General features: G+C 46.1%; 1 protein-coding gene across 1 annotated transcript; it reads left to right on the top strand.

Moving 5' to 3' along the window:
- The first annotated feature begins 5536 nt into the window (after window positions 1-5536).
- Window positions 5537-21669, top strand: LOC125947595 (kinesin-like protein KIF11). The gene is made up of 8 exons (XM_049672711.1): window positions 5537-5874; window positions 6008-6164; window positions 6243-6316; window positions 13043-13301; window positions 14521-14736; window positions 15135-15201; window positions 16622-16700; window positions 21410-21669. Exons 1-8 carry the CDS (start codon window positions 5822-5824, stop codon window positions 21657-21659), a joined length of 1155 nt encoding a protein of 384 aa, XP_049528668.1. The 5' UTR covers window positions 5537-5821; the 3' UTR covers window positions 21660-21669.
- Window positions 21670-22170: the final 501 nt, after the last annotated feature.

Below are 22170 nucleotides of genomic sequence, written 5' to 3'. Positions count from 1 at the left end.
CAGCGGTCACATGGGGCATTGCACACATGGCATGTTGTCCGGTGCAGTGCTCATGGGGGTTAGTAAATTTTTGTCTCCTCTTGCCAGTGTAGTTGAGGTTGCTTAGTTATTGGAATGATGAGCAAGGTTGAAGTGGAAGGCCTTGACTATTTGAGGAAAGCACCTATTTTTCAGTAATTATTTTCGGTAAAAATATCAGTATGTAAATTCTGACTTTTGTGGAACTTGTGCCCTCCCGCCCCCTGGCTACGGGCCTGCCCGTCGTGGTGGCTCAGTTGCCAAGGCGTTGCGCTGCTGAGCAAAAGGTTGCGGGATCGATTACCGGCCACAGCGGCCACATATCGATGGAGGCGAAATGCAAAAACGCCCATGTGCTTGCGTTGTAGTGCACGTTAAAGAACCACAGGTTGTCAAAATTTCTTTCTTTCTGGAGCCCTCCATTACAGCGTGCCTCATAATCAGAACTGGTTTTTGCCACAAAAAACCCCTGAAAGAAGAATACAGTAGACTTTGTTGATTTGACCATGGTTATTCTTTTTTTGGTTAATTTGATCCCCACTGAAGGACCGCACAAAGTCATGGAACGAAAAATGTTTGGCCTAATGTTAAAAGGCAGGAAGAGAGCGGTGTGGATCGCAGAGCAAACGGGGATAGCCGATATCCTAATTGACATCAAGAAAAAATGGAGCTGGGCAGGCCATGTAATGCGTAGGATGGATAACCGGTGGACCATTAGAGTTGCAGAATGGGTTCCCTTTAGGCGACGTTTAGCTGCGGCACCAAATGCGTATTTATATGAAAACATTGCGAGGCGAGAAGGTGGTAAAGACTTCCGACGCTGCTCGACGAGTTTCCCGTTCTGGTCTCGTCGAAAACCTCCGAGCCGCCCCCAGAGGCCCTGGCAACAGTCACCAACGCTGTGCGCTTTCGGTGCGAATGCGGGCAAAACGCTGACTGCATCGACAACAGTTCTGCGAGTTGCTGGTGCTGCTTCATGTCCAAGTTCATAAGCGGATAATACTACTACCCTTACTCCGTATAGCTCTCTACTAAGTTGCTATCACAATTGATATGCTTCCCATTTCGGGCGAAACTGCGACATTTTTTTAAAGCCGTACTCGAGGTGGGTGCGGTCTGAAAGCTTATCTTGTCAACGAGGGAATACAAAGGACACGTAGGTAATTCTCGCTACCGACCCCCAACACTTTACAAACAGGCAACATACCTTCTACGCATCGCACTGCGATTTCACTGCCACACATGACCAATTCGCGTCGTCTTACCAGCTCGCTCTCCTGTGTCATGCCTAAGTGTTGGTCTAGGCAATGCCTCCTAAAAAATATTACACCATCTTCCCGTAGGGGAACCCTGAGTAGTATGCGAAGCAGCCATGGGGTCGACTCAAGGTAGTTTTATCAGCTGTATAAACTTGGACATGCAGCAGCATCAGCAACGCGCAGAACTGTTGTCGACGCCGTCGGCGTTTTGCCCGCGTTCGCACCGAACGCGCGCGGCGTTGGTGACTGTTGCCGGTGCCTCTGGGGCGCCTACCGTCGCGCCTCTAACTTAAGCTTCTTCGTATTATCGCGCGCGGAGCCGCAGGTGTTGCCATTCGTTGCGCAATCCGGAGAGGAGAGGGGGAATGCCGAGAGAAGGGGGAGGAGGCGCATGCGCAGTAGGGGTGTGGACGCCGTACGGCGGAGGGAGGGAGAGAGTGACATGGCCCTGACCATGAGATGCTTCGCATCTAAAGTTTTTTCAGGAGGCATTGGTCTAGGGTGCCTCCATGCCCTCGCCCACCGCTCCCCTTCCACTGGGAAGTCGCGTTTGCTCTCCGCCGTGCGTTCGCTCCCCGTGAAAGCGCGCTTTCACTCGCACATACAGCACGGCCAATGAGAGTTTTTCCAGCGAAAGCTGTATATGGCTAGGCGAAACGAAAAACCGTTCGTCCCATGTTTCGCTAAACGTCTCCATTGACTGCGCCGTCAGTTTCGTCGTTCTCTACGTCGCACCTAAGCGCGCGCGCCATTGGCTGCGCCGTTAGTGACGTCGTTCTCTGCGTCGTACCTGCTTTGCCCGCAACGCCGGCTCCTCGACTCGCCGTTGTCGCATGCGTTCGATATCTCTAGTTAGCTCGGCGTCGTGGTTAGCAGCATCCGCCCGCCATTGGCGCTTGCGTTCCACTTACCGATTTCAACGTGGACGTTTCGTCGGAGACGAAGCCAAAGTGCCGCTCGGGAAACTCCCGCCGAAAGCGGGCGTTGGCCCCTGCGAACGCGTTCCCGCCATTGCCACGTTGACGCTGCTCTGCCCGCAACGCCGCCTCCTCGGCTCGCCGTTGTCGCATGCATTCGATATCTCGAGTTAGCTCGGCGTCGTGTTTAGCAGCATCCGCCCGCCATTGGCGCTTGCGTTCCACTAGAAACAAACATGTAACCAATAATTGAGAAACGCTTCAATACAGCGTCGGGATTAACCCACTGCTAAACACCGGGGCCGCACGTTTCGGCTTCGCTGGTTAACCATCTGTACTTAGTGCTTGGGCGGTGTTTTTTTTCTATTGCCGGACGCGATCATCGAACAGTGAGCCCTTAACAGCGTCGCTGCAAAAATTCGGAGCCTTTCCACTAATGTGAAGTTGGAAGCCAGCGAACCTGTGACTATGGTGGGTCTGCTGTAGTGAACATCGCCCCCCACGATGAGAATGGGCGTTCGTCGTAGGGCATCACCCAGCCGAACATGTCTATCATCAGCGTTCCGGTTAAAAAACTCGCGTTGAAACCTGGCCGTCACACTGGGGAAGTTGGCGCTACCGTTGCCGAGGCATGCGTGCACCACCGTTATCGGGTTCCTGGAGGGCAAGACGACGCTGACGTTTGGCCTCAACCACATCGTGGCCTCAACTTCGCGCTCCCGCAACTCGGGGTTGGCGGCTCTTCACTGACGTTTGGCCTCAACTCCTGTCCGCGGCTCTTCGCTGACGTTTTGCCTGAGCTTCGGAAGCCCTCCCGCTAGAATCGGCACGTCGACGACGAGCCCTTTCCCGAGCGCGTTCACGGCGGGTGCGGCCTGCCGCGTGCATCAAAAACGGTGTGATCCGCCGCGGCGCCACACGTCGGGGGCTGTTGTCTGGCATTTGGCATAGCAAATGCGTCAGGAACGCGCTTGGAACGCCGTCGCGCGTGCCAGCCGACGGCGCTATCCATCGCCGATGACTAGCGCTGTTCGGCCCAACCAAGCGGCAACTACGGCTGTCACATTCAACTACGGCTGTCACATTCGCTCCCATTGCAACGCGCCCGACGCGGCAGGCCGCACCTTTTTTTTTTTTTTTTTTTTTTTTTTTTTTTTTTTTTTTTTTTTTTTTATCTAGCGGCCGTGCCCCCGTAAATGCGGCCTCCCAATTACGACGACAGAAGCGAAATTATACGCTGGAATGATTAGCGGCAACGCAGCCAGCTGTGGAAGCAGACCACAACGTCGAACGCGGGAGCCGTGGCACAAGCGTGTGTCGAGCGCAAACTTCACTATCTCCCAGCTCACGCTCTCCCAGCTCGGCGATGCATGCGCACGACAACGAGACCAACATAGCGAGCCTTTAACTGTTGTAAAACATAGTGTGCATGTCAGGGGAGTGAATGCTACGCACGTCGGCACACGACAGAGTTAAAAATGTGCACTTGACAACTTTGAGTGAGCAGCTACACATTATGAACTTCCGTTGACAAATGCTTCAACGAAAACACGCAGTTGTCATGTAAGACGAATTTTGAACAGCTGAACTGCAAGAACAAAGGACCACGGAAGACAGACAAGGACGTCGCTGTACTAATGCCTGATCAAAACTCGTCTAAGCTATGAACGAACTAGCTCAGTAGGGCTTGTCACAAAATACACAACGCTGTTTTAAACTGGAAGATTTAAAATGAGCGAATTACGAAGCATTAGGGAGTTTTAGTATAGCGGAAAAACGCTTACGTTAGCGTGCGACGCAACGCTAACGCAAAGAAAGGCTGCACTGCGCGGTACAAAATACACAACGTAGTGTTTTAGAATAGCGGAACGGAGCAAAACGCTAACGTTAACGCAAATACACTTGGGCGCCATCTCGAGGCGGATACAGCAAACATGAGCAAACCCTCTCGTTAAGCCAATTCCGCTGCTAATCGAGAACGTATATCGAAAACACCCATTTGTCACCTGTACGCCGCTGTCGAAGCGTCATCACACAAATCTAAAGCAAACACGAGCATTAGTGGGGAACGAATGAGCCGAACAGTGCAGGCCGACGACTCGATAGATCCGAAGTGGACGGCTCTCGCTTCAACTATTTTTTTTTAGGGACTTTAGCTTCAACAGGCGCCGCCATCTTGCCCTACGTACGGAATCCCTTGCGTGCGTTAGCGTTGAACGCTATATTCCGGAAATAGCGTACGTACGTAAGAGTTCTGGCTACGTTTACGTTCTGTGCATGCGCAGTTAGCAGCACGCAATGCTAACGCTAACGCTAAATCCTTGCGTTTGCTGTTTTCCGCTATACTAAAAGTCCCTATTATTCTCAACCTATACGAGTGTCACACGGTTTACTTTCGATCGCGATCGGACTCGGTTCCGGAGAGAAAGTGGACCGTGTGACATTGGTAATACTGCGACTGGGCAAAAGTAACGACGCAAGGGTCGGAAACAATGCATTTAAACAGGTGGTAATAGTTTACAAGCTCTAACTTGGAACAGCACAATTCCGCTGCGCTTGGTAAGCAAAAATGCTAGAAAATGGCAAAAAATGCTCATTAATATCCAATCTGCATATGCGTGAAGCGAATGCAAAATATGGGTCGCACCAGTTTCGTCTCGTAAAGGGTCATTCGTTACACCGAGCTAATAACCGGTTGAAAGGCCATCGCGGCCATCGTGGCTGCGGTTGCAAAGCTATCGTTCTGTGAGGATGTCGTCGATTCCCGATTGAAACAGTGAGAGCCAAAAGGTTTCACAAGGATACGGCAACGTAAAAAGATGTATCTAGAGAACGAAAGCTGGTCGTGTTCACACGTGTACGCAACACAAACTTCGTTTCTCTTCGGCGCGTGTAGATGCTGCATCACACCAGTGAGATCATCTCAAATGATCAAATGGCTCGGTTAAATCACATATGCCTCATAGCCTACAATATGCCTTCAAAGTCTCGCATTCTCTTTCAAGCTGTGTTCATTTATTCTCGTTGCAGCAGTAAACGAGGAGAGAGATTGTGGTTGTGAAGAGAAAGAGGCGCTATTTTCTGCAGCCCGAACAGCAGCTGATGTCAACAGACCTTTCTCTTGCCTTTCCCCTTTCAATCACCAGAAAATTAACAAGCGCCAAACAAAGACTTTAAGTAAAGAATTATTTAAATTTATTAAATAGTACATGGCCGGTTACTCTGTCAAAAAAAAAATATTTGAGCAAAACATTTACACACACTGAGTGAGTGAGTGAGTACGAACTTTATTGAGGTCCTGAGGAGAATGAATTAAAGCACACACTGAAATAATATTTTGGTGGTTGACCTAAACTTCATTGCCATCAATAGCATTGTATCACGTGGCTAAGTTGTTACCAATGGCTTATTAATGTTTTCCAGGTGAGAGTTTAAAACGGCAGTGGTAGTGCCGGCCAGTTAGGCCAGTGGCAGAGATATAGCAGTGGCAGCGTTCGGCGGCGTCATTGCGCGTGCTGGAATTCTCGTGACTGCGTTCGGAAGTGGCGTTGCGCGTGCTGCATGCAAGCCTGAATCGGCAATTTACGTTGGCAGTTTCACCAGTATTCTGACCTGTATCACAGCACCATGGCTTCTAGAAAGCTCGGTAACCAGCGCATTCAAGTTTTTGTACGGTGCCGGTAAGCTTATGACCGTTTATTTTGTGCGTGGTGCGTTGTTTCATTCCGTTGCGTTGCAAAAGTGTGAGCGAGTGTTACGTGTTTTCCCTGTGGCTTCGTGCATTCTTAACGAATAGCCCACACGTCTGCGTAGGCCCCCAAACTCGTTGGAGAAACGGAATGCCTTCATCAAAGCTGTTGAAGTTGTACCGGAAAGGAAGGTGATACTCGTAACTGACCGAGTCGTTCCGGAGCGGAGCCTTCGCAAATCGTTCACGTTTGACAAAGTATTTGGACCTGATGCAAAGCAGGTAAGCATGTCCCTTATTGCTTTCGCTGACTCCAATTGCTTGAAGCTCTATTTATTTATTTATTTTTCTGTCGTGCAGATCGATGTGTACCGGGCAGTCATGGAGCCTACCATAGCCGAGGTCATGATGGGCTACAACTGCACCGTATTTGCGTAAAGTGTTCTTGCTGTAGTTGTTCTTTCCCACGTCTCCAGCACGGTGCTTTGGTCAACTTCGGTGGCAGGTCTTTTTTCTATTGCTACATCAATCGTACCCTGATTTATTTGCGACGATAATTTAGGCTGGGCCGGACAAAATTTTATGAGACCCTTGACTTTCGGAATACAAGGCTTGTCTGAAAAGTATCAGACATTATTTTTTTAAAAGGAAAGTTCAGGTGTGCAGACGATGTTGGAGGCGCTTGTGGTTCACTCTGTCAAACCTGCGTTCAGCAGACGAAATGCTCGCAATGCTGAATATGTATGCAGACATCCAATCCGTCATCCAGTGAGGAAGAAAGACCTCAGACCCCATTAAAGGGATCCTGAAACGAAATTCTGGACCGCGTAAAAAGCCCCGTTTCAGATAATTTAGACGTACCGCAGTCTCTCTGGAAATTTTGATTGAAATGCCAGTGGGCGCTACCTGAAAGGTTCGCAAACATTGAAACTGAAAAAAAAAAAAAAAATGTCGCAGTTTCATCCGAAAGGCGAATCATTAATTGCGATAGCAAATTAGCAGAGAGCTATTCCCTACGGAGTAAGGATAGTAGTTTTATCAGCTGGGACATGTAGCTGTACCAGCAACGCGCAGAACTGTTTTCGACGCCGTCGGTGTTTTACCCGCGTTCGCGCCGAACGCGCGCGGCGTTGGTGACTGTTGCCGGTGCCTCTGGCGGTGACTCGGTTTTCGACGAGGTCAGAACGGGACAGTCGTTGAACAGCGTCGCAATTTTTTACCACCTTCTCGCCTTGCAACGTTTTTATATAAATACGCATTTGGTGCCGCAGCTAAACGTCGCCTCCCCTCCCGTCCCACCACGGCCTTTCGCGCGGCGACGGCAACACTCCATTTGCTAGTAGATACAGCGTTTGACCGCTGGCGCCATGCTGCGCCGCTCGCGCGTAGCGCGTTTCTAGATCCGTTCACCGAGGGCGCTCGAACGCAATCATATGGTTCGCACGAATGCAACCCTTGGAAGCGTGGCTCTATGGCTGATTGGTTACGGCGCTTGCTTCGGGATCACGCGTACGCGGGTTCGAAGCAACCCTTGGAAGCGTGGCTCTATGGCTATATATATGTATACGTATAGTATAACCGGAAGCCGACTTCCGCTTCCGGTTCCACTTCCGGTTCCGCTTCCGGAAGCCGCATTCCGGAGAACGCTTCCGGCGTTTTATGAAAAAAAATTCCGAAAGTTGTGTCCGTAGCGCGGAATCAACCAGGGACCCCTCGCTTCCGAACGCGCGGCGCTAACCACTACGCCACGAAGCGCACATAGACACACGCACCACGATGGCAATAAATACCCAACATTAACGAAAGGCCGCGTTTCTAGCGCGTTTCTAACGCGTTTGTGCTAGCGCGTTACGGCCCGTGTAAGAAGCTGGTGTAAGACGCTGTGGCCTCTCCGCCTTACCTTCAACGCGTTTCGAACGCGCTGCCCAAGGCGGCGGCAAGTCAAGTTCAAGTCGAGGAGCGTTTATGAATAATGGGGGTATACTCTCTCAGCAGTCATGTGATGGCGTCGGCAAACGCGGTGCACGTTCCGGCATGTGTAAATGGCTGCGTAAGACGCTGTGGCCGCTCCCCCTTACTAGAGAGTACTGCACGTTTCTAACGCGTTTGTGCTAGCGTCCCCTTAAGCGGGAGATCCGGTTATTCCCTCCGGAGCTTCGCCCACTCATCATCATTCACCCCGTGGATATGCTGTGATTTTTTTCTTTAATATCACGCTTTTCCCCTTTTTTTTCTGTTTGCCAGCGCGGTCGCTTGAACCCCGGTGCCACGGCGGCAGCCGTGGTGCCGGGCGCCGACGCGAAGCGGCGGTCGTTGGGGTGTTGCGGAGCGCAGCGTAGTAACACCCCAAATAAAGAAATACTGCTCCAGTCAGGTAGACTGCTCTCTCCCTGATAGTGAGATTATATTTGGATCATCAAAACAGTGATGTGTTTATAATACCACCGATCCCAACAGCAGGCTAGTCACCACCAGCCCAGCGTTTTCTCCGTCAAGCCTCCTCCGTTCCAACGGCGGCGGCTCGAAACATGGTACGCGCGAGCGGCGCAGCGTGGCGCCAGCGGAAATACGCGGCCGGGCGCGCGCCGCAGCCGCCGCCGGCGACTGCGGCTGCGCAGATGACTTTCAACATGGCTCTGAGGCGGAAAAAAAAAAGAAAATATAAAGAAGTGACAAGCGCGCGCTATCATCGTCCAATCGGAGATAAAGGAGAGAGAGAAGCTGCGTTTATCAAAGGATGGCGGTACTTTTATATAGGGACTTTAACCGCGAGTAAAACCTCTATATAAGAAAAGTACCGCCATCTACTCTTTCCTCCTTCGTCTCCTCTCCTAAAGCGCGTGCTTTTTTCTTTATTTTTTTGCTTGCGAAAGCAAGTCGACGGTGGCGGCCCTAAAAGTCCACGTTGAAACTTTCAGGCCGGACGTGCGCCGCCGCCGCCGGTAACTTCGGCTGCGCAGAGGACTTTCAACATGGCTCTGAGGCGGAAAATAAAGAAGTCAAAGCGCGCGCTATCATCGTCCAATCGGAGATACAGGAGAGAGCGAAGCGGCGTTGATCAAAGGATGGCGGTACTTTTCTTATATAGGGACTTTAACCGCGAGTAAAGCTTCCAGGGGCATTAACCATAGGAATTCTGACTCTATGCATTAACCGCGAGCGATTCAAAGGGCCATGCTCATGCTCGCAAGCGTTCGCTCGCCGGTGCTCATGGTTTTCTTCCCAAGTTCTATCGAGTCTACATAGCGTGTGCACCGCTCGTGGCTCTTTTGGTCACGTTCAAGCCTTGACCAGCGCCTGCAGATACGGTGCAGTTCCTTACGGTACGTATACGTTTACCTGCTACAATTGACTTGCACGCCACTTTTGTTTTGGCGGGCCCGTGTATCTTTTGTGTGTCTAGGGCAGATATATTTTCAATAGTGTTATGAAGATTTTGTGCAATTAAAAATTAATCCGCATAATTACACGTAAAATAAACATGAGGGCTGCAACTTTACAGACTGCTGAGCATCTTTGGAAGTGTGAAGCAGGTCATGAATTATAGTTTTCTTACATTCTTGTCACCCATATATCGTTATCAAGGTTTGTATGCTGTATAAATTTGTTTTTTATCTTGCTGTAGAGCACATGTTGGAACGGAAATAAAGAGTTCAACGGTGGCTAAGCAGCCATATTTTTCATAAGTTGTGTGCTCAGCAATCAAACTTAAGGTAAACATATAGAAGCATGCTAGGCTTGACTGTTTTGTTGACTGTCTCTTTTTATTTCCTATGTAGTTATTTTACTCTCACGGAACCACAAGCCCTGCTGGCTTCCATTGTTTTTTTCTAGTCAAGGTAAGCTGCATGGTTGCAAGCCAGACATTGACTGTTTTGTTGACTGTCTCTTTTTATTTACTATGCAGCAATGTTACTCTTTCACGGAACCACAAGGCCTGTTGGTTTTCATTGTTTTTGTCTAGTTAAGGTAAGTCGCATAGTTAGAAGCCAGAGCCTGAATGTATGCTTATTCGGTCGCTTTGTTTATGTGCGTGCACAATCTCTGCATTGTTTCCATACTTTTGGTATTTGACCATTTGTATGCTGCTACAAATTTGTTTATCTTGCTGTAGGGCATATGCTCCACAAACAGATAAACAGGGGCCAAACGGTGTTTGTTTCGCGCAGTTTCATGCACACCTCAATAATCTTAAGGTAAACCTGTAGGAGCATGCAAGCTTAAGTGGCTTCTTTTGATTTCTATGCACCTCTTTTGTGTATTGTTATTTCTTATTTGGCACCATGTGGCTGCCTGGCTGCCATTTCTGTTAGTCATGGTAAGCTAGAGCTTAACTAATTATATTGCTGTAGAAAATGCTTGCTGTTTACTGACAACTGTGGTGTTATATAGTTTACATGCTTTTTGTTCCGGGGATCCTTTTGTGCTCAAGTTGATGTAATCGCAAAAGGGGCAAAAGTAATTTCATCCTTGCACTAGCCATAGCTGCATCAGCTGCGTTGTTAAGATGGCAGCGGCATGCTGCATTGCATAGTATACCGGGGCTTTGCTGTCTTGGCTTCCCCTCTGTGTAGCTTCCAGCACGCTAGCAGGCAGCATTGGTGTTTTAACTTCACTTATGGTTGCAGGATTGGAAAACTTTTTGTGGCATGAGATTCGTGAGACGACATCCTTTAATAGTGAGGCCATTCTATGATTAGTTACAAGTGTTTCAGGGTCACTTTATTAAGAGAATGGTTTTATTGGCATGTGGTACAATACCGCAGTGATATTGTAACAGACACTCGGAAGGAGCAGTTGTCGGCCTTGATTACCAGTTGCTACAACCTGTTGCTACAACCTGTTGCTACAACCCACCAACACCAGTACCTAAATAAAAGTTACATACTCTTGTAAGAGATTTGTTTGCAAACCATGTAACTGCTAATGACCTACTGCAAGTCGTGTGTGGATTAAACGATTTGCCAGTTTAATTTCACTCTACAGTAGCTTTTTCATATCATCTGCAACTTTAATTCTGAACGTCATCGTACAGCATAAGATTTTGAGAGAAAGTATTGCTTAAATTTATAAAGTAAATGTGACCGAGGTAAAACAACGGCACATATTTTGCTATTTGAAATACCGAATTCCACATCTTTATTGTAAATCAAGTGTGGCTTACTCACTTTTTTCTTGACTGTTGTATTACAGAGCAAACTTCTGTGGGCAGCCAGTGGTATCGAAGTGGGAAGGGACCTGGATTCCTGTAGTTACTGCAGCTACGTCTTATTTTATGTGGTCACCTTTTCTACTGTATTTAAAAATGTTGTAAAATCATTCTTCATGTCCTTTAATTAATTAGTCAATAAAGCCGCTTTCTCGCAATGTCGGGTTGTAATTTTTTCTGCATGTTGTTATGCAAATTTGCTTTGTATGTGTGTTGCACATTTGATATATGTTAAAAAGTTTTATGCAAGTTAGTATAAATAATATAATGTAATGCTTCAATTTAATTTTCAGTCTATATAGTAACATGTGTGCTATGAAGCTAGCATATGGATGCATGGTATGTTGAAGTGGCCATTAATTTTGCTTACCACGTCACTGTAGGATGACAATCTATCAATGCTGCTTTAAAGACAGCTATAAAAGCCTGCATATTGTTTCTGAAGCCATTATACATTATGATTTCGGAAACAACATGCAGGCTTTTATAGCTTAATTAAGAATTTTGTTAGACGTCCCTAGAATTTTGTTATAATTTATGACAGAATTCTGGGAAAATCTAATAAAATTCTTAACTTGTTCTTGTCAAGATGTTCTATAAAAGCCTGCATAATGTTTCTGAAGCCATTATTACAGAATTCTGGGAACGTCTAATACAATTCTTAAAGTTGTTCTTGTCGAGATGTTTATTAGCCAACTTTTAGCGTAACGTTAGCAGGCCTTACTGAAGTACCTGTAGACGTCCACAGTTAGAAAATGTCTTGACCAGGACAGCTATTAGACTTTTGAATTATCCGTTCAAGATATCTTTTAGACACCAAATAGCTGCTTGTGTGTTTCGTGGGGTTCTGCCTCCACTCGTAGAACAGCGCATTAAGGTGGCCAAGCTAAACGCGCGGATAGAGTCCGACTTAACGAGAACGCGATCCATGCGTGGCACAGCTTTACGCTACGCCAGCGAGCGTTGGACGCTCTACAGTTTAGTATGGCTGGCGCCGCAATAGAACATGTCATATCGCATGCCGGAGCCGCTGGAACAGGGTGCATCGTGTGCTAGCTTGGCTGACCGGCAGTATGCGGTTTCACTGATGCAAGCATATAACCTCCTTGGATGCATGCTTGTTGAGTTTTTGCTTTCGACAAACAACAAAGCTCTCGCTCGCTGCTCACTTTTGCGCTTGCGGTGTGGCAACAACTGATCGCCGTGCTGTTGTGGGTCACGTTTATATCGCAAGGTAAAATTTTGGCCATCTTGGCGTCTCCGGCATGACGTATCAGACTTCGCCGGGCGCTGACTGGCACGCTGTAAATTCCAGACTTGTCGAGCGATCGGGAAAGAATACGTTGCCGAGGTTCGGCACGGCCGGCCAAGAGGAATCTACCCTCAAGCTCGGCTGTGGGCCCGGTGCTAAGTGCGTGTAAACTGACGGCCAGACAGGCCGAACTCCGGCCGTGATAAAATTCCGCCCATTTCGCTCTGGCTGCCGCATCTACACCATGCCTGCCCTCTCGCGGTCTCCTTCATGCAAATGCAGCACAAGGTACCTGCTGACAGCGTTGCTAGCGCTGCGTCAGAAAGGCTTTCGTTCGCCTATTTCGATGCGTCCAATGTAGTAACACGAAATGTCTCAAAGATGCTGCACAACCGGAAATGATTGCTCCAGGATATATCACCCCTGAATACCTTTGGTTTTTGTGCGCCATCGCGGCTTATATATAGTACTTGCAGTAATCCGGAGAAAGCATTTGCTAAGCAGATCTTGCATGGGTACGTGAACTGGGCTGTTGAAATGTAGCTGGTGCCGCTTCAACTGCAGTTTACATGCTTTGTGCGCGTCGGCTGGCCCGCGTCAAAATTGCCTATGCGTAAGCGTAGTCCTGAGAACGTGGTTCATGTGTAATCAAAGTAAGCATAGTAATCGGCTTTTGACCACTCGCTTTTATGATTTCAGGTACGGTCAAACAGGTACCGGCAAGACATTCACTATGGAAGGTGAAAGATCAAATGTGAACCTGTGCTGGGCTGACGACCCCTTGGCTGGTATCGTCCCACGTGCACTGCAGCAACTGTTTGAAGAGCTTCGGTCCCAGGACCTTGAATTTACGATCAAGGTGTCCTTCCTTGAATTGTACAATGAGGAACTCTTTGACCTTCTCAGTGCACATGACGACACGTCAAGGCTGAAAATCTTCGAGGACTCCTCTCGAAAGGTACACGCGACTTAAGTGTTTCCAATTTTGCAGGCACAGAATGCACGTTGACCTAAAATTCTGTCCCGAAATGGCTGCATTATTCATTGCCTAGTTCAAGAACTCCTTGAAGCTTAGGCAACTATGCAGCAACATCCACTGCTTCAGGTGTTCTTTCAGTGTGCGCAAAGCCTTGTGCTACTCCTTAGGCTGCTTTATCTGATGCGAAATCTAGATCGTAAGCCTTGACTGATGAACTGGACACCTGAGCATTTGCAATTTGAGGGGATGTTCTAGGTTTGTGTATATTCTTGATTATACTTCTAGGCCTATATACTGTTGTGTTGTTTACAATAATTGTAATTACAAAACCATTCAAGTGTAACTCTAGGCAGTTTGTCATATTGAGCAACATTTGACAGATATTTGAGCACTTGGGTACAACGCGACAATGCTATACTTGGTAGACCTGAGTTCCACAGCCCTAAACTACAAATTAAATACTTGATTAGTGTCATGCGTATTAAATAACGGTCTCTTTGCATATTTCTCGCATGGAGAGGAAGCTCTTTTCGAAGTGCACGGCCAGTTGTGGATAATCTCCTGTAACATGTTATTTGCTTTTGTTGCTTGTACTCAATTTTAACTGATCCTGTGTTAGAAAATTGTACTATTTTCCTAAAGCTTTCCTTATTCTGTAGCTCCATGGAGCTCCAGTCTGTCAGCCTACTACTGTACCGCTTCCATTGTTTAGAAGTTGCCTAGCTTCCCAGCACTGTAGCTAGAATTCTAAGCTTTTGTCTGTAGTCATTTGACAAGATGAGAATTAATGTACATATAGCTTTTCTTCACTGTTTCCGTTTTGCTATTTCTCAAACGAACATCAGCTTAAAAACATGTAAAAGACAACGAACAAAGTACAGAAGCTAGAAACCTTTATTAAACCGCTATTGTACCTTGTGTGCGGTACCTTCACGTGTTGTTTCTCTTTCAAAACGGTTGTTTCCCTTGCATTTTTATTCCAAGTTATCATTGGTGGAAGCATAAGCACTTTTGTATTCCATATGCATTGAACAAGTTCCCTTGCTTTCGTTTATGTGCAGCTGATTACCTATAAACAATGTTATTCACATTTAAATGTTCACTTCCAGCATGCCTGGGGCAGTAAAACACTGATGCGTGACATTGTACTTTATCTCCAGTGCAGGAAACTCTCACAACTCCTTCTGTGCATTTTCAGGGTTCTGTCATAATCCAGGGCCTAGAGGAGATCACGGTGCACAACCGTGAAGAAGTGTTCTTCATATTCCAGAAGGGGGCTGCAAAACGTAAAACTGCGGTTACACTTCTCAACGCGACATCTTCACGTAGCCATACCGTCTTCTCGGTTACCGTTCACATCCGCGAGACAACAGACGATGGGGAGCAGCTGGTGAAAACCGGCAAGCTCAACCTCGTGAGTAACAGCGTGACCAATTATAGAAGCATTAAGCTTCATGCGGTTCATTTGCTTCATTTATCGTTAACAAGGCGTTATCGTTACTAGCAATTTGTAATTGTGCCCCAAAAGTTTATTTAATCAGTTTAGTTCTACCATGATGAGTTGGTTCATGTTATCTGTGCAGCTATTGCCTTTTACATCTGATCATAAGTGTCGCATAATAGTTACGATGTGCTAAACATGTGCTTTTTTTTTTAACCTCGCTTATTACCGCTTGCTGTTTCCTCTTGTGTGTCTGCACACTGCATTGATTCTTTGTGATCCTGAATATCTGATGCGGGTTCTATTTAGACCCAAGATATTAAACTTATTTCTGGAAGTTGGCGGAGTGCTTGAAGCCATTCTGCACCCAGGTTGACCTTGCGGGGAGCGAGAACATCGGCCGCTCTGGTGCAATTGACAGGAGAGCACGTGAAGCAGGCAAGTTTTTTTTTTCGGACACCATGAAGAGTTTAGCTCTTATTATCTGAGCAGCATGGTTCAGTATCTGTTCTATTGACTTAATCAATTTTTGTAAATTTCGTAGAATAGTATAATATTAAAAAATAGCGCAGCTAGCACTAAGTTGTGTACTGAGGCTGGAGAAACAGCGGAGCTGGTGATCGCTCAGCTTCTTCCAGTTTCGCTAGGCTCGGCTAAGTTTTGCTAGGCTCCAGTTGATACTCCGGATGAGCACGCAATCGGCGCATTCGTTCTCGGCTGGCGGCACGACGAGCTTCCAGCTGAGAGGCTTCTTCGGAGTCTTGCACTTTTTCGACCGTCCCATGTTACATTTTACTCAGTGTGAAGTCTACGAGAGTTGCGTGTGTCGCCGTCGCGGCGACATGATCTTTATAATCAGTATGACGTCATGGCCAAGCTTCACAAAATGTCGTCATGACTAAACAAAGCATGAATCGTGGCGTGAAGCAATGACATGGCTGGGCCAAGGCTGGGCAAAGCTGTGTAAGTGATTGCTAGGTGACCGCATTAACGAAGCGGGTCTGCTGGAACGCAGTGTCGGTTTTGGAAGCTGTGCTCTGCAATGCACAGTGACATCATCGCGGGCGCCGCGATGGAGGAGCGTTGCTGGAGCTACACTCCGTTTCATACATCAGGTGCAACGCTGTGGATTTATCACTCCAAAATTTATCACTCCGAGCGTTCCGCCTATGCTTCGCTGTGCGCCAGCGGCATTTGTTTGCACGATCTTGCACGTGAGGCTGCAGTGACGGGCTGCAAATAAAAAAAACAACAAAAAGCAAATTGATCTAAAACAATGTGTTAGCAGCCGTATGAGTACATGGTTTGTTTGTTTCAATAGGGTAAATTCATTTTTCCATTCGGAACTGAGTGTACATAAAGAACATTATTGCAAAAATTGGTCAATAAACACCGAACTACTTCTAAGTGCGAATGCAGTCACTGCAAAAAGTATCTCTAGCCTCCACAGCGTTGCACCTGATGTATGAAACAGAGTATAGGAGAAGCGAGGTGCAGCTGTGGCAGGTGGTTGCTAAGCAACGCAGGTGACGTCATCGTTCAGCGAGCTTTTTTTGTTAACGCGTTATGGACTGACGGTCAGCTTAAACAGGTCCACTGTTAAAATGAAGGCTGCAAATAGCATCTTGTTTTGATGAGCAACGCAAGCTGGATTATTGCGTGCACTTGTAATTATGGTGCCATGACCGTTATCCTATCAAATGAAATTTTATATTGCAACATTTGTTTTTCTTAGCAGCTGTTCTGCATTATGGCAGTTATTTAAGCCTTAAACATTTATGTGCATTGTTACTAGAGAAGCATGTTCATCATTTGGTTTCACAGCTTGGGTTAATTGGCGTTTGCATTATTTTCGCAGGCAACATCAACCAGTCTCTCCTTACATTGGGACGTGTCATAACTGCCTTGGTGGACAAGGGACCACACGTTCCGTACAGGTATATGTCTGGCCACGTTTTTTAACATCGGGGGCTTTTATCTATGCTGGTTCTGCTGGTTCAGTCCAGAGAGACCATCTTGGGGGAACATTTTCAATCTTGACAAATCATGTACAAATGTAAGAAGGTGCAATGATTGTTTATTAAAATTTCATCCTCGCCTTTGGTGTTCAAAATACAGTAAATCCGCAGTTTCTACGTAACAATATGTACCCGCTTAATAAGTACTTCCGGTTTAAATATAGTCGCGATGAATTTCCTGCAGTGTCGCAATCTAATGTATTGGCTGATCGCTCGAGCCGTAGTCGCTTAACGCATGCCAAACGGTTAGTGCGTAGTATTTACTTCATTTTTGGCGCGTAAAAGCGTGGATCGACGAAATGTGAGCGGCACTAACCATAGATAGCGCAATTGCGGCGCGCAGACATTTCCTGGGCTGCAGTCGCCACCCTTTGTGACGTCAAAACATGGCAGCCATGACTTGTATCAAGCGCCCATACAGCGCCTCCTCTACTCTAAAGGAGGCGTTGGCCCATAGCTTCTAACGCTTCCACATCGTCGCCATGGATGATGACGTGGATGATGGCCCTTTATTCTACGCACTAGTGCGTTGACCATCATGCAGGCTTTCGCAGGGAAGTGGGGCCTTATGCAGAAACTGGCTTGCGGCCTTGCTGAGTTTGAGGATGCCGTTGCTGCAAGGCCGCTACGGCGGCAAGTTAAAATTAGATTTTTTTTTTCGGCTTGCTTGCAAATAAAACTTACCTGCAAGTGTGTTTGAGTGAGAATTTTTTTTCGCCAGTAAGTCTATAGTCGTTCATGAGCCACTGTCGGCTAATTAGTACATTGCTTAGTTCTTACCTGATCCACATTCCCCACCAACTACATATTTACGAGGTTTTACTGATAGCATTGTTTAACTGGCTCCACTCCGAAACCTTGTATCATGCATGGTTTTCCTTCATAAGATGGGCTAATTTACAAGCTTCCTGGAGACTTTGACCGTGTCAGTCTATACCCGTAATTGCCCAAGCTTGGCTAAAATATGTGTTCAGTGGGGGAGCTGTAAAATTCTTTGGTTTATAGCAGTTGTGAGCATAAATGAATGTTCCAAAAGGGCTTTATCCTGTTTAGGCAAGAAACTATTAATGCAGAGAATTCATGGCAATTGATGACACTTGCGTTAGCAAACTTCTCATTGCTGTCAGTCTCCTCAGTGCCTCTACATCCAGGGAAGGCTTCTGACAAGCCGCCATGGCAGGACCTAATGCTGTGTGCCATAAGCATGATCTAGGCTTTCCGTGCTGTAGAAACGAGAAACCCGGTGTACAGCACGGATAATGCACTTAAATGTACAGTAAACGCGACGTCGTTGTCGTCTGTTTTTCCATCCGTGCGCTACTTCGTCGTTTTCATGGCCTGGCACATACCAGCGGTGATTATATAGGATGTGGCAATACAAAACTCCTCTTTCAGTCCTTTCTTTTCAAGATTTGCCTGCTGTTTTCACTTTTGCATCCCTCGCATACTTACCGAATTATCAGATTGCGTGCTTTTTATTGCTCCGTCAGTGCACTATCACGATGTTTTTCTGCACTGCATAGTGCGCACACCCACAGAAAGATGCATGTAGCTGTTATGTAGGGAACTGAAGTCACTGAACAAGATGATACGAGAGGGTTCTTGTGCTTGTATGCATGCAGTCCCTGTAGCTTCAAAAGGTTAAGAAGCCCATGTTATGTCAGCTGAGCTAATAAATGCTAAATGTTAGGTATTGGTTGGCTCATAAACCTGGTGGGTCTTAACTGTGAAGTCTTCAGTTCGTACCATCTGTGAGTGTTCTGTGCAAAATGTGCGTCAACTTGGCCACTTGCTTCTTATTGGGATGTTGTGCAAGAATTTTGTTGTAGCTGATTCACTTCAAGCAATCTAAACACAGCTGGCTGTTGCCTGTGAATCCAATACCCTGCCAACTCTCCCGAACTTTGTAAACTTTACGAATTTCTGCTGGATCTACGAATGCTGTGTCGAGAGTTTTCCGAAAAATTCTGTTCGTGAAAAAGTCTGGCTCACTGGTCTCTGATAGTCTTCTGATAGTGCAAATGGAATACTTGCTTCAACCAATTTGACGCATACAAGTTCCAGAAGCACGCAAAATTGGGAAAAGCAGAATAGTTGAAAGTCGCTGGGATATACGTTTGTAGCTGTGTTTCTTCTGAGTCTTACTTTACAAATTTGTTGCTGCTTGTGTGCCGCGACGTCTATCATTGTTAAAGTGCGTATACTATACAAAGGGCGTGTACTCAAGGCCTGTATAAGAATACATGCTTATTCTTCACTGCTCCTGATATGTCTGTGGGATTTCTACGAATTTTAACCCTTTGTATCTCATGCATGTATTAGTGTGCGCAAAATGTTCACTTTTCTCCACTGTGTTCTAAGTGAAAAAAGGACCACATTATTCGGTTTACTTTTTTTTTTCATTAAAGAACATTCTTACGCATTTGTGCACGTCAAGAACATCGAGTTACATCGAGCGGGCGCATTTCGAGCAATTCAAAAGTCCGCCTTTTTCAGTACAGAGACACCATGGCTTATTACTGATGTTTGGAGCATACAGGCCCTCTGCACTGTTCTTTTTAAACTGTTTCATCGCATGCATGTTGGTAACATACAGTTCGACCATTGTTCTGGGGCAGTTTGACAGGCTTATGATCTATGCCAGTTTGCATAATATAATCGGGTACGTCTGATGCTTTATTTGATACCACACATTACTGGATATTACACTGTCTTCAATTTGCATTTCGATGACCAATTCTGCACATAACAGATGAACTTACGTCGCATACTCGTGTTATTTATATTGTTACCAGCGTGAAAGTCTTGTATGATTTGGGTATGTGCCACAAGCAGTAGTGGGAAACGGGGTAAGAGAGTGCAGAAGACGACGTTCGCTTAGCGATAACAGAAACACGGATGAGGATTAAGCAAGCAAGCAAACCTCGGCTGGCGCTCAAGACCATCAGTTGCGTCCCAATAAACCCCCTTTTCACAGAGAGTAACCGGTAACAATATAATTAACAATGCTAATTATGCATTTGGATACCTGCGCCGCAATTTTATTGAAGCACCAACCCATTTATAATTACTACGGTATTTACTTCCATAATGCTCGTCCCCCCCCCCCCCCCCCTTGCCCACTGGCCTACAAAGATTCTGATTTTTTTATTGAATAATCATGGCACCCTTAAATTGCTGCAGAGATAGTCCTCTGCTTGTTCCGAAGTCCATGTTGACACCAACTCTGAATAGGTCGGGCCATAGTCACTTTATTCGCTTAGTGGCTCTCGGTTCAGCTAGTGTCTGCAAATAATGGGCCTTTGCAGTTCCTGCTTGTGAAAAGCAGATGTATACAAATGTAAGTGCTGCTTGAGTTGACAGTGCCTAGCGTGAAAACCGATTTACAACTAGTTTCTAATTTTTTTTATTTAGCACCTTGGACGTTCTACCGTAAACATTGCATATTTTTTGCACTCCCTTCTTCCCACCAATGTTGCTTGAAAAAAAAAACTGCAAGCATTTTGTGAGTACATTCTTCATATCAAATTAAGTAACCTAACTTCGAGTATGCGTCTACTATCTGGGACATGGGCCTGCGTAACTTTGCGAATTCCATGGAGTGTCCGGAATCGTTCAGCTCGCTTTATTTCATACATTGCTCCCGTATTACCAGTGTTTCACTAATGAAACTTACTTTTTTTCTTAAACTTCAATTTTTCACTTGTCTTTAGGAAGAAAAATTTCATGTCATAAAATTTTTCTGGTTGAACCGGTCACTTAAACGCAAGCTGCATTTGTTGTCCTGCACTAGTCATGCCACGCCAACTGTACCAACATTAGCGCTGTAACCTCAGCGATTTCTTTCTAAAAATTGTACGTATTTGCATACAACATTAAATGTCATTTTTAACTGGCTCAAGCACCACCTGAACTTTCTTGTAATGCACGAAGATATACACCATAAAAGGCACGTACCTTCGTGCCTTACAAGAAAGCTCAGATCGTGCTTGATCCGGGGGCAAGTTTTTTTCAGCAAAAATATTTTGTAGAATGACAATTCATGTTGTACGCAAGCGCGTAAAATTTTTAGACAGAAAACGTAGAGCGTCGAGTGCCAAGGTTGGTATGGTTGGCGTGGATCGACTCCAATATAAAGTAGCTATTTCTTTTTGCAAAACTAGAATCTTTGAATTCATTTATACCCAAGGCTATCTCAAAATGAAACCGCCTTCACAGTATGCTACAAAAAACTGTTGCTGTACTATTACCTCAAAATCCAACGTAAAGGCACCCTTGGACATTTTTTTTTCAGATGTGGGCACATTAAACTGAAACATTGATAGCGCGAGAAAAAAAAAAAAGCAAGCTGAAACCATAAATATACGTGAGAACTTGCTTCCTGCCAGACGCAGCGATTTCTTTTTGCACGATCCACGACCACTTCTTAGGTTTTGCAATCTATTTGGGCACTGTCGAAGCCCTGGTGTAGCAAGTATGGTACAGTTGTGACAACAGAGCTCCAACTAGATTACAGAAGTTGTGGTAGAGCACTTACTTATGGCTACGTATGTTGCCGCTGTGATACAAACGGAACAATGTTTTAAGATTGCTAGGTATGAAATACAATTCTTACCTTCTCATTGCAGGGAAAGCAAGCTGACTCGGCTTTTGCAGGACTCTCTGGGTGGCCGCACAAAGACTTCCATCATCGCGACCATCTCGCCTGGTATGACCAATGTGGAGGAGACATTGAGCACCTTGGACTATGCTCATCGTGCCAAGAACATCACCAACCATCCAGAAGTGAATCAAAAGATGACCAAGCGGGCACTCATCAAGGCAAGACTGGCCTATTTTTTGTTTTCTACAATTTTTTTTATTCGCATTTCTCTGTGAACCTGGCTGTAGCAAGTGAGTCTCTCTACTTTGCCTTGTGTGGCACTTGCCTGTTTATTCAGCTTTTATACACCCCTCACTAATGTCCCATAATATCGTCTTATAGGCTAAAATACTTGTTGCCTTCTTGCTCAAGTAGTGCTTATTCCTTTTTGTTTCATTAGTCTTTACATACCCTTTTGCTGCTAACTTTGCGAGCATGACCATTCCTTTGCTGCAGTTGTTTCGAACTCTTTCCTTCACCTGCTTTTACAGTTGCGGCTCTAGTACGCTGTTCCTGATTTGGTGCATATTATGCTGTGCCTGTTCAGGGCTGCATAGTGACACAAATGCAAAGCATTGACACATGACAACTGGTGTATTTGAGTCATTGCGGCTCATTGGAAGTTCTTCCAAAGGGGCAAAGGTCGAACGTTGCAAGTTAATTCCATGCGGTCTGTATTTACCGTTTGAAAAAAAAACAAGAAAAAAATTTTACAGGGCCCAAGCAGAGTGGCAAAAATTTGAGGAT

This window comes from Dermacentor silvarum, chromosome 8, assembly GCF_013339745.2.
Source record: "Dermacentor silvarum isolate Dsil-2018 chromosome 8, BIME_Dsil_1.4, whole genome shotgun sequence".
In the NCBI taxonomy this organism is placed as follows: Eukaryota; Metazoa; Arthropoda; class Arachnida; order Ixodida; family Ixodidae; genus Dermacentor; species Dermacentor silvarum.
Note: the sequence above shows the minus strand (reverse complement) of the source record. Positions and strands in the feature narration are given on the sequence as shown.